General features: G+C 46.0%; 1 protein-coding gene across 1 annotated transcript; it reads left to right on the top strand.

The window, feature by feature from the left end:
* The first annotated feature begins 6,362 nt into the window (after positions 1–6,362).
* On the top strand, positions 6,363–8,115 carry LOC142583973 (adrenocorticotropic hormone receptor-like). Its single transcript, XM_075694258.1, has one exon. The coding sequence runs from the start codon at positions 6,363–6,365 to the stop codon at positions 7,452–7,454; it is 1,092 nt and encodes a 363-aa protein (XP_075550373.1). The 3' UTR covers positions 7,455–8,115.
* Positions 8,116–13,213: the final 5,098 nt, after the last annotated feature.

Raw genomic sequence — 13,213 nt, 5'->3', positions numbered from 1 at the left:
GAGTGAAGCCACTCTCTATCTAAACCGCGAAACCACGAAACCCCGCCTCCCCCCCCTTCCCAGAGAACATACGTTGCGGTCGAGGAAGTCTTTGAAAGCAAGACTCATTACAGACAGTTGCACTGTGTTAACTAAAGACATCGGGGATGTGTCGTCAATGAACTGTCATTTCAAGCCTCGTAGTAGGAGCTGACCCATCCAACGACCTCACCTCCGTTGATGACGGATACTAGCTCATCCGCTGCGATGGTGAAGGGCGGCGCCGTTGAGGACAATGATACTGACGGGTAGCTGTCAGTGCCGAACTGCGCTCAGATGTAGTGCTCCTAGCGAGTGGCGGTGTCAATGACAAAATCGAGACATGTCCTGTGACACTTCAATGCTAACGCATAGGGCTTACGGTTGATGACATTCTCCTCAATAACCATCTTGGGTCGTTGGGGGTGATAAACAAGTCGATTCTCATTGTGATAAGTAGTAGTTGTATCCCACTGAAGCACGGTACATCGATCATAAGTCGGGCCTTAGTGAAAAGGACGGGGGTCTTGCGGTCTCGGGCGGACTCAGTAGTCCTCGACACCCCGTCGAGAAAGGAAAAGCAGAAATTGACAGCACAGTATTCTCTGCAACTTGAGGCAGGCGAGCGCTTTATAAGTAGTCGAGTGTGCCACGTGCACGTGCAGGCAGATCTTGCCTGCCGAACTCTAGCACGAGATGCCTCGTCCTAAGTTGTGCGATCGTGCGACAGTGTTTAATGACATTGGCCGCGAAGTTTAATTTCTCTAAATTTACGAATGAGAAAGTTATAAACACCGTCGGAAAAGCGTTTCTGGAAATACCTAACTTTGTCGTAGTTAAACATTCCGGAGTTCACCGCCCGTGCAGGTCTTGGACCTTTAGAGTATAGGCCGCGCAGGTTCCGCCTAACATTTGCGTACATTGCAGTATAGCCTCTATTCTGCCTATTTCCGTATCGCAACAGAGCCTCCGCAACAGTCCTCAATTTCGGAAACGAAGCAACCCTACGTTACTGTTTCTTTGGGATTATAGAAGCACGTGAGTGCAGTGTCCATCAGAAAAAAAAAGAAGACCATGTTTACAAAGTGAGAAACGGCGTCCCAATGGGATTGTATTCGCACACCCACTACTACTGGATGAGCCATTCCTCCGTTGCCACTCCTCCAGCGTTGGACGCAAGTGGACGTGGCTACTATGCGTCGGTCAAGTTGGTGCAAGGCAAAGCCGGTCAGCACCGCGTAGCACGGCCAGACTGGAGTACATGAGCGCGAGAGCGCACTACAGCTGAGTCGTGCACAAAGCAAATGCTGGGCATAAGCAGTATAGTTGCATACCACGAGGCACTGCGGCGAGCCCGCTTGCTGAGCCTATTTGTGGCTCTCTGAAGTCAACCGTGTTAGGCTTCTGGTGCATGAGGTGCCAAAAGAGGAAATAGTGGCATCTACATGAACTTCCAAAATCAAATTTGAATTGCGCTCCACGGTGACGTTCGGTAAACGGAGCGTTGTAGCCACGCCCCACTACGCTGTAGCCTTCGCAGTGCAAGGCATTGAAGAAGGACTGGAAGCACCGCAAAGGGTATCAAAGGTTATCTTTGATTGCCAATAGCTCTGCTTCTGCTGAACGCATTCAAGTACTTGCTGCAAAGTATTTCTGAAATAGTCTATTTTAGCTTCAAATGCATTTCTCACCTTCGATAAAAAACTGTTTCAGGGCCCCCTTTAAGTAAAAGTCGAGTCACCTTAGCATACGCTAAAGAGGGTGAAGGGGAAAGCTTGCCCGCTCACGAGAAATTCATTCCATTACTTCACATTTTCATTCTAATGCGTTGATACATCCTATTGTTTTTTCCCACCAAAGGTTGTGCGTTCCACTCCAACCAAAGGTCGGGGGTTAGAGTGGCTCGACTGCCTAAGTAAACTTCCCCTAAATTACCACCAAAGGTTGATTGCTTAAGTCCGGCCAAAGGTCGGGATGTTCGACTAATTCGAGTGCCTTAATTAACTTCTCTTTAATTAACACCAGAGGTTATGGATTCGACTCCAACCAAAGATCGGGGGTTGGACCGGTTCGAAAAAAAGAATATGGGGTTTTACGTGCCAAAACCACGATCTGATTATGCGCCACGTCGTAGTGGGGGACTCCGGAAATTTGGACCACCTGGGCTTCTTTAACGTACACCTAAAATCTAAGTACACGGGTGTTTTCGCATTTCATCCCCCATCGAAATGCGGCCGCCGTGGGCGGGATTCGATCCCGCGACCTCGTGCTCAACAGCCCAACACCATAGCTACTGAGCAACCACGGCGGGTACGAATGGTTCGAGTGCCTTAATTAACTTCCCCTTAATTAACACCAAAGGTCGTGGGTTCGACTCCAGCCAAAGGTCGGGGGTTCGTCTCTCGACGTTCGCGATGGCAAATGGAATCGAACTGGGAGATATGGCCGGTTCGCCCATATCACCAAGTCAGTCATTCAGTCAGTGTTTTATTTTCGCCAAACAAAAACATCTGTGAAAAAGGGGAGACGGCGAAAAAGCTGCGGATACTGCAGCTTGACTAAGCACCGTCCACCTTGTAGGAGCAATGACATGGTAAATATACAAGCAAAAAGGGAATTATACAAGTAAAAAGTGAATAATTAAACTGACAGGGTCAATACACAAGCGAAAGCAAATAATTATTATACACCAGTACGAAAAATAGTACATATAGGATCATTTTTGCATATGATAAAGCAAGAGAAGACAAATTGGCATCGTACTTCTATGCTTAGTGAAAACAATGATATAAAGCAATACAATTTAAGGAATGCGCAGTTGCAAAAACAAGCTAACTATATTGGTGGGGTTTAGTGTTTTTATTTCAATGTCTTGCTGCTCATATGCGTTAAGAGTGCTTGGTAATGTGTAGCTAAGCCTTTGCGTTCCGTAAATAGTGTGTGAGAATGCAGTCTTCCAGGGGGGTTTATACCCCCCTGGAAAACTCCATGGAAAACTCTCTGTGGGTTTGGTTCCCACCAAATGTCGTGGGTTTTAGTGCCTTATTTACTATATGTGAACTGTGCCTTAGTTAATTTAGCCTTAACACCACAGGTCGGGCTTGCGCTTCTTCTTCCCCTTGGCTTCACGTCTTCTTAAAGAATGATGGCCCAATTCGCCCTAATTAACACAAAGGTCATGGGTTCGACTCCTTCCAAAGGTCATGGATCTTAATTAAATTCGTCCTATTTAATACCACAAATAGTGGGTTAGACTCCCACCAAAGGTCGGGGGTTCGACTCCTTATGAACTTTGGTACCATAACGCCGGATGGCGTAAAGCTGGACACCGGATTTTTCGTCCTATGAGCCGTCTAATGCTTTCGCCCTAATAAATAAAATAATTTGTCATGTGAGGTGGTGTGATAAAATAAGTTTACAGGCATAGGATAGTGTCAGCTGGCGGAATGCATGGGTAATTAGATATCTCGGCGATAAGCCTTCGTCTATCAGTGGACATAAAGCAGGTTGATGATGATGAGTATGACATAAATAGCATGATGATGATGATCAGAAGTTGCAGCAAAATTCATCTCTCATCTTTTTCTTTGATTACGCACTTCGTGTTCCCATTACGATATGTTGGTTATTGCGACTGGACGGCTGGTATACTGAAATATAGTGCTTCTACTACAGTTATCGTCGTCTTCGGAGTAGTATAGCTTTGTGCATATGCTAGCATTATACATCCCCTTATTATTTAGCTGATATAAAAGGAGAAAATTTGCGTTCATGGAGGCACTGTTGGCTGTTGGCTGACATGGAGACCTTGGCCTGTAAATGTACTATTTCAAATTCTAATTTTTTGAACGCTTCGTCAGCGGTCCAACAGGCGTTCCGTGCACATTAACACAGGAATCGTTGGATCGTCAGCAGTGGATAACTAAGGAATAAAATCAAAGAAAAAGAATTGTCGAATTATACCAGCGTTTACTTCCAGCTGTACTAGATAGCTACTGTCAAGTATTGCAGCTGTATTGTAGCTTATCGTGGCGCAAGCAAGGAGCACTCTGTATGTAAATGCACGAAGCTTAGCCACCATAACCTATTGCCGAAAGGAAACTCCAGCTTCGGGGAGAATCGCCCGGGTAGCTTAATTAGTCGCAATGACATTGCGCTGCTGAGCTCGAAGTCTCGAGTTCAATCGCGACCGCAGCGGACACATTTCGCTCTGCTGAAGCCGACATTTCGTGTGCTGAAGTGCACGGTAAAGACCGCCAGGAGGTCAAAATCACTCTAAATTTCCCACTGAGGTGTGCCTCATAATCATATCGTAGTTTTCGCACGTAAAACCCCTGATTTAATTTAACTGCGGTGAGTCAGCGACGAGATACCGAGCCATATAGCTGGAATTAAATGCATAAACTAAGCGATGTTTATCGTCAGGCTCACTGCGAAAACTTAAAGAAAAAAACTAATTATGGGGTTTTACGTGCCAAAACCACTTTCTGATTATGAGGAACGCCGTAGTGGGGGACTCCGGAAATTTCGACCCCCCGGGGTTCTTTAACGTGCACCTAAATCTAAGTACAAGGGTGCTTTCGCATTTCGCCCCCATCAAAATGCGGCCGCCGTGGCCGGCATTCGATCCCGCGACCTCGGTGTCATCGATGCATCGAAAAATTGGATGTACTGACGGACCTTATGCGCCTCCTTTTTGAATCGGAATGTTGACTGGTGCTACCAAGATAGAGAAAGAGGCAAAATAGCAAAGGGAAAGGCAGAGAAGTTGGCACGATTATTAATGTAGTTTGCATCATGCGTGGGGAATAGGAACCTGAACAAGGAAACAGAGTAGCTATAGTGGCAAGGTCTCATGACGAAGTTTTGACAGCTTTTGACAGCTTTTGACACCGGTATCGCGAAATGCTATATGATGCTAATAGACTAATTATTATAGCACGCATCACCGTGTTCTACAAGTAAAATGTTTTTTTTTGTGTGTAAGATAATTACTCTTTTCATGAGACATTTCCTTGCGAGAGAAACGGTTACTAAATGACAATTATGGACAATATAAGAGCTGGACACAAACTAGGGACACTGTTGTTCGTGTAGGACAAGCTCTCAGACAGGAGGATAAAGTATCCGCAATAATTGAGCTTTCATTTTTTTTGATGTTTTCACATTTATTTTACCAGACCATGGAGTAAAGGACCTCTCTACCTCGGTTGGTAAATGAGAAGCTTACGTCTAATCGCGAGGTTTTCTGACTCGCTCCGTGCGCGAAACGCAGTCATTGCAGAAACAAGACTTATCGTGTATGTGGCACTTCCGCATGCCTTCCGGAAATTCAGGACATGTGACCTTTTAGCGTAATGCCTCGATCGCATTACGACGGCCCTGTGATTATATCCACTTCCAGTAACTACCGACCGACGTAATATACATGCGTGTTTCCTGCTAGTCAGCGGAGGATCCCGACGTTATGCTGAGTAAAGGCCACCGTGGATTCAGCTTTCGGTTACATAAACTGACATATACAGCTGCGGAAAATCATCGTCCGCGATCCTTGACGCAACACTTTACCGCTGTATCTTCGTCCCGTGGGTTGGAACGGTGCAGTAACACGTCGTACAGATGTCAATGGTTGAACCAACGAAGGGATGAGTAAATAAATTCTTTTATTCAAGAAGGGTAAGGACTACTCAGTGAGCTGCATAGCGTTGATATACTTCAATTAACAGTTTCGAGAAAAAAACGGCCTGGCGACGTCACAATTTCCGCTCACACTTCTTGATCATTTTCTTCATACCTGCTTTTACGGGGAATGAGTGTTATATAAACAATGCATTGTGGGGTATTTGGTCAGTTACACAGCGTCGTAATATTTCAATAGCAAACAGGGCGTAAAAATTAAACCTCCAGGGACGAAGAGCACGGATAATTTGTCTTCTGGATCGAGGCTCATGTCTTGCGAGGGCATGTCGTAAAATATGTAGCTGAGCGTATTAACAGGGCACGTAAAGCTGCGAAGGCTGGTGCAGTTGCGAGGCTGGTGCCGGTAACAAGGTGTGACAGGGCGCTGATGGGCCCAAAAAATCGCGGCTAATTGGTGAATTAAGCCAGGTGCTGCTTTTCAAAAACAATGGTATACGTGTCGAGGCCGCGCCTTTCGTTCCACAAACGGCTGAGTGCGACAGAGCGCAGCGCACACGGGGCGCCGGTCACCACCCAACCCGCCGCGGGCGCCCGCGCGAGCGCGAACCCGACGTCACGGTTTCGAAGACGCGAGCGCCGCCGCCCGCTCACACCGACGACTGGGTTCACAGAGCTCCGACCGACCGACCACTCGTGGCCAGGCTATGGAGAGCAACGGCTCGGTCCCGCGCTGGTCGTTTGGCGAGGACCAGCGCGCTGTGTACGCTATCGCCGTGCCCGTGCTTCTTGTCGGCTGCTCGCTGGCGTTCGTCTTCAACGCGGGCGTGCTGCTCTCGCTGCGCTGGCTGCGGCGGCCGGTGTCACCCACGCTCTGCTTCAGCCTCTCCCTGACATTCGCCGACGCCTACTCGGCCCTGCTGCTGGCCACCGGCTTGGTCCTCAACAGCTACCTGCCCGTGTACGGCGTCTCGCTGGGTTCCCAGGCGCACTGCATAGTGCTCGTCCTCGAGGTATTTCGCCTGTCGGGCCTGCTGGCGTCCGCGTTCCATCTGCTTGCGCTCGCCGTGAACCATTACGTAGGCATCCTGCGGCCCCTCCACTATGCCGCCATGGTCACACGGCAATCTTCGGAGCTGGCCATCGCCGTGCTGTGGGCACTTCCCGTGCTCGTGTTCCTCGTCTACTTCGCCTCGGTTCCCGGCCAGGGGCTTCAGTCGCCCGGCTGCGTCCAGGTGGACTTCGTGCGTGGCCGCGCCTTCAGCCTCACGCTGCTTGCGCTTTTCTCGTCACCGTTGGCCGTCATGACGTTCATTTACTCTCACATCTTTGTCATCATACGGCGCCACCGGGCGGGCCTGGTCAGCTTCCCATCGGCTCGGCAGCTAAACCGCAATGTCAAAGCTGCCTACACGACGCTCTGGATCCTGGGCACGTACCTTGTCGGCTGGATGCCTGCCGTTGCATTCATCGTCCTAACCTGCACTGACTGCGCTTTGCCAATCTACGACCTGCCTATGCGGACGCGCATGACTCTCGGCATTCTGACCAATGCACTCATCATCTCCAAGGGCCTCGTAGACCCGTTCATTTACGCGGCACGCATGTTCGAGGTCAAAGAGGCCCTGCAGAATATGCTTCGCTGCCGACCTCGCAGCACCAAGAGCATGCGCCGGCGCTCTCTCCTCGTCACGAAGACAGACACCCTAACGTCCAGCCTGCGCATGATACAGCTACGCAGGGAGTCGTTCATTGTGGCTAAACCCAGGCCGGACATATGTCGTTGCTCGAGAGCCTGACGGTGTCAGCACTGGCCCCGCGACGACTTCGTCAGTGGAGCTCACTTCTACCGTCCTAATTTGGTGCGTGGAAAGTGATGATTTCGAGGCTACGAGCGACTACAAAGCACTGTACGAAGCCTTGAGCCTCTGCTTGGTGTAAACTGTGTGCCAAGCGTAACAACGCAGCTGCGAACCGAGAATAACAAGACACGCGAGCAAGCTTTCTACCAACGGTGCAGTAATTGACTGCGCAAGAACTCAGGTCCAGATTGTGCAAACAACTGGCCTTCTACACATTCCCAAAATGACGTATTCTGTGTAAGAGACAAGCAACTATGGGACAGACGTACTGATAAAGAAAATCTGTAGCTGTGCTGTACATAGACATTAGTGAAGCGGCATTCCATGCAACACACGATAGATATACCATATTGCTTCTTGTTAGTGTGCTTCTTTTCATAGCTGAGTTTGCTTGCTTTCTTTGTTTCCGCCCTTTGGTTGCCTACAGTAAGTGTCGAGTGTCATTGTATAGAGCATTTTAATGTTAGAAATTACATTGCAGCATCTGTAACTGTGGTTGTACATTCCATATGTAAAGCGGCACTCCGTGCAATCAGCAGTACACATACTATTGCTGGTTGTTTCTGTGCTTCTTATGATAGTTCAGTTTGCTTGATTACTTTCGGGTTTTTGGATGCATGCAGTAGGTGTCGAGATTTATTGTACAGGAAATGTTGATGTTAAGAATTACGTCGCAGCAGGTAAACACAGGCATTTGGATTTGAAAGTTGTAGCGAAAGATTTTGTTTACTGAGCCAAATATCACGATTATGGAGAACTTTGCTGCCATGGCGAAATCAAGCGCGAGCGGTAAAGTTATAATGCGCTCATAAAGACCGAAATGCTTTGGTTGATGGATATTAATGAAGGGAAAACGACGTTTCTTGGTTTCTATATCCAGAGACTCAATTAATATCGAGCTAAATATGTCATCGGACCTTTCGCACGGTGACCGTCCTTTATCAAGAATGATCTCAAAGAGACACAGCGTTCAGTTATATACTTCTTGGGCAGCGCGTATAGATATGCTTTGAGTCACGAGAGCTAATATGACGAAATTGTCTCAGCAACTCCTACGGTGATATCTGCAGCCCCTGCTTAAAAGGCATAAGTGGCCCGTTTGTCACTGAAGGCTCATTATAGAGGCCACCCGCTAGTCGAGACGTAGGAAATATTTTTGCATTTTTCTTTTCGTTGTTGCCTTGCCCAAGTTCATACAGAGACACGGAGCGGGGTTACTAGCATTACTATCCCCAATTCCGCTTTGTCTTCTTACCGACCCACTCACGTTTCATTTTTCGACAACAGTAAGTACCCCCATTGTCATTACTGCAGCACCGGAAAGGCCGCTATCACTTCTCCGGCATATATTAGCGTGAAGGACACCATCGATAATAAGGAGATAACATTAAATCAGTATTCACATGGAGAGACAATGACACGCTGACTTGAACTACAGTTAAACATAGGCGTCTTTGCTGCTCGTGATCACTTTCCTGAGATGAAAAAGTTAACATAACTGAGCCTTACCTGTGTAAACAATCAGCCAGAAAACCCTGACTTTCCATGAAAACGCTATTTTTTCATGTGCTTGTACTCTTGTAACACGGGCCAAATTGACAAAGTTTTTTTTTGGGCAAGACGTATTTCTTTTTGACTGGCCAATTTCACAAATCGTATGTCAAGATTGGCGAACGCCTGTTCTTACAAACTGGTCTTGTTTACTAACTACTTCTTGAACACGAGCCTACCCGCTTAGATTTTAGAGGTTTACTGCGGAAGCTTTTGTTTCTTAGAGTGTAATGGATTAATTAAACAACTGATTTCCGCCTGCGATAATGATACTTCAATCTACATCAGACACTGTAGAATGTGGCCTTGATTTCAGCAACTATGTACAACTATTCTGTGTGATGAATGCTGTACTGAAGGCTGAGTTTGCGGAACGTCGGCGGCGACGCCACTTTAAGGATGCTAGTTTATTTTGTTATATGCTATTTTTTTTCGCGAACTACGTTTTCGGGAATTCAAACAAAGGGCAAACCGGGGAGTAGGATTAACTTTTTATTTCTTGTATCGCCACACCTGGGTCTGCATTCGCAAAACTTCTTTTACATATGTGCTGTCCGCAACTGGCCATTGCCTGGGCGATCACCTCGTTATCAAGTCAACAGCGACCATGAGTTCCTGGTCTATACCAAGAAAAATTACTTTACGTAAAGGAGGTGTTTTGAACACGTGTCTCAATTTCCAAGACTTGTGAGTATATGAACGGCTTTTGGTTACCCATGACTTCCCAATCGTCCGTTCGCTGGCACCATTAGTAGGAATTTGCTTAGCGTTCTTCTGAACAAAGAGCTTTGCAAACCGGGAGTCAAATTCACAAAGCTTTTCGTTGGCATAACTGTTCATCCACCTTCGATCGTTAATATGTTGGCTAGTAGTACTTGTCGGTACCTGTTCTTAAGAGCCACTCAACAAAGAACTCTACTTTGTTAAGGTGGGTTCTCGGGACGGGTACACAAGGCATTTCGTTCGTAAGAACTATTTGTGCCTAATTTGTAGCGTTCGTCAATAATTGGCTAATAATAATACAAGCGGGCGCCTGTTTAGTGTAGCTCTAGTGTAAGCAATGTTTTATGAATGTGGGCCCTGGTAGCTGTATTCACAGAAGTTTTCGTCATCGGCCAGCCAAATAGGGGCTGCTTCTAAAATATGCTTGTTTTCAGAATTGGCTACAAGCCCACATCTTACGAACTTCGCTAGCAGAGAAGTAGCTCAGAAAACTCTTGTTTCTTAGAAATGCTTGCCATTGGTCGACTATTCTGGCTAATAATCGAAGTCTGTAAGATTATTTATTCTACAGTACAGTATAGAAATTAATAGCAGGACAAAAAGCTGGTTTGAGCCGACTGACTAGGCTCCCGGCATCATATTGACGATCTCCTGTTCTTACCAACGCCTCCGTGAATATGGGCCAAGCTGCGATGTGAATAAGGGCATTGGGCCATCGCTTGGACAAATCTATTTTTCCCGCGCCTCTTCCACAAACCGTGGGACTAAATCCACAAAGCGCAGTACGTCAGCTTAGAACCAGGCAACTGGCCCATAAAGCTTTGTATGCCAGGAGGATGACTGCCACTAGTCGAGTTTTTACACGGGCCTTTGGCCGGCCGCCTTCGATAATATGTGGGTTGTCGCAGTTGGCGAGCTCTTACGAACCGCTTTAGCGTGCAAACAGCTATGTGGATACAGACCATTATGTTGAAGCTTCTGCTTTATTCCTGAAGCCCATTCTACTAGGGTGCTAAGGGGTATCCGCGCATGGCTGTGTGGTAGCTCACTGTGGGATATTGCATTGTCAAATATAACATGCTGGAAAAGACGTGTTGGGCCAGTCGGTTCATTATGCGAAATAAAATAAAAGGACGCAGAAAAAAGACCCGGGCGAAACAGGAGCACCTGTGGTGTTCCCTGTCCTTCCCATCTTTTTTTTGCGCTTTATTAATTTATTCTAAATATAAAGCGCTCAAGTTTTATTGCAGTAAAAGTGTGTGCTTTGATGAAAGCTTGTTACTTTGTTCAAAATTATAAAATACCTTAAAGAAATGGCAGGCCATGGAGGGGAAAGTTCCTAAGTCGCACTGTTTGGCAGTTATAACTTACTGCCGAGATTATTTACCAGTGTTGTTCTTTGTGGCCAATCGGAAGCCTCCACCACGACCACTTGTGGAAACGACGGCCTCCGAAGTCGCGAGTCACCGGCGTACCTGCGGATCACATCCATGGAGGTATGAAAGATCCGGCGAATACACCTTAATTTACTTTCCCCACAATGAGGACACATATATTTAACCATGACGTGCAATAATTTTTATTTCAGTAGTGATAACGGAAGCTCTTTGGCTATACGAATCAGCGCTTTCCACCTGGGCAGCAACAACGACATGAGCTGGATTAAAAGCTATTTCTTCGGTATAGAATTTGTCAAGCAGACACTTTAACTGCAAAAATGACCAACTCGCTTCCCGAAACATCTTCACTTCCGATATGTTCGCTCGGAGATGTTGCTAACGGCGCCGCTTAAGAGGAAGCTTTAGATCGGGCCCAACTCCGACGCCGCCTATTGAAATACATGTAAAACGCAAAAACATTTTTTCTGAGATAACCCCTGGACCGATTTCAATGAAATTAAAGATGTCGTCTTGTTGGGCGAGTTGGTAACAATTCATTTTGGGTACTAGGCGCGAACACACACAGAAACAAGGAAGGAGACGGGACAGAGCGCCTCCCGCCCCGTCGCTCTGTCCGTCGATCTGTCCCGTCTCCTTCCTTGTTTCTGTATGTGTTCGCGCCTAGTACCCAAGATTAATTAAATTTGTTGCATTTGGGCGCGAAAGTTACATTATAGTGACTGTTGGAAGCGGAACTTCGATTTATGGCCTGAACTTTGTAAAAAAAATTGGAAAATTCGAAAGTAAAAAAAAATACAATCACGAAGTTTACAAAATAATAGCTCTCCGTCAAGAACAGATATCGCGGATCTGTAAGCGGCATCCACTAGACCACTAAAAACGGAAAAATTTGATGTCTCATTTTATATCTTACGTGAATTGGTTACGTTGTGTACAAGGGTTCTGTAAAAGCCGTATTTCCATATTACTAATTTTTTTTTACATTCATGTGTAACATATAAATTTCGTCCGCTTTAAATATACTGTTAGATGCAATTCACACAGTTGTGATATCCCTTTTTATTGCTAAGTTACAGAGTAGTGAACTTGATAGTTTCGTTTCCTGAACATCGATTGTTGCCATTTTTTAAATAAAAAATTCACGACGTTAATAAAAAATTCGAAACAACAGTCACTAGATTTAAAATATTTCTTTTAAATGCAACAAACTTCGCCGAATTTGGAGCAGTGGTTGCCGAGAAAAAGGAATTCTTGTTTTACATGTGTTTAGATAGGAGCACCCGCGCTGAATGTTCCTCTTGAGTTTGAGTCTGGTGTGCAATTGAGGCGTACATTTCCAAAGAAATAACGAAATTGTAAGTTCATGCTTATAGTTGAAGGTGTGCTACAAGTGGCCAAATCAGATTAAAAAAAATATTACAGAGTATTTTGCGTGGACAGAACACTTGATTCCAATACTACAATTCAACGTATTACAATAATGGTTCAGTACCCCGATGTCGCGTTAAGAGTGCGTACGAAAATCACTTATTCGAAAGGGTGTCACAGCAGGTAACCAACCACAAATGGAATCCTAATTTCTCCCGGTACGATGCTCCATCCAGCACCATAACCATGAATAGTTGGACATTGCCCTGCGACAATCTGCCTAATTTTATTGCAGTGCACTAGCTTAACTGAATGGGCTGAAAAAAGATGTTTCAGAAAGCCGCTTGAATTTTAACAACTTTCAATTTGCAACGTGGAGCGCAGCCCTTGCATGCATATCCACGGCACTCATTTGTAACTTTCCTACGGTGTTATAGATCTGTTTTAATCCTGTCCGAAATTCAGCTATAACGCAACAAAGACGTTACGACTAAGTGCCGTAATTACACGTGATGATAAAAAGGTCTACCCTCTAAACTTTGCTAACTTGTCTATGCCTCAATGTAGAAATAAAATGACGGCATGTAGATCCAACGCAACCTTGGACTCTAAATGAACTGAAGCTTGTTTAAGTGACGAGGTACCAGCAATAGC

Source organism: Dermacentor variabilis, chromosome 1, assembly GCF_050947875.1.
Source record: "Dermacentor variabilis isolate Ectoservices chromosome 1, ASM5094787v1, whole genome shotgun sequence".
Taxonomy (NCBI): domain Eukaryota; kingdom Metazoa; phylum Arthropoda; class Arachnida; order Ixodida; family Ixodidae; genus Dermacentor; species Dermacentor variabilis.
This window is presented reverse-complemented; position numbering and strand designations above follow the sequence as displayed.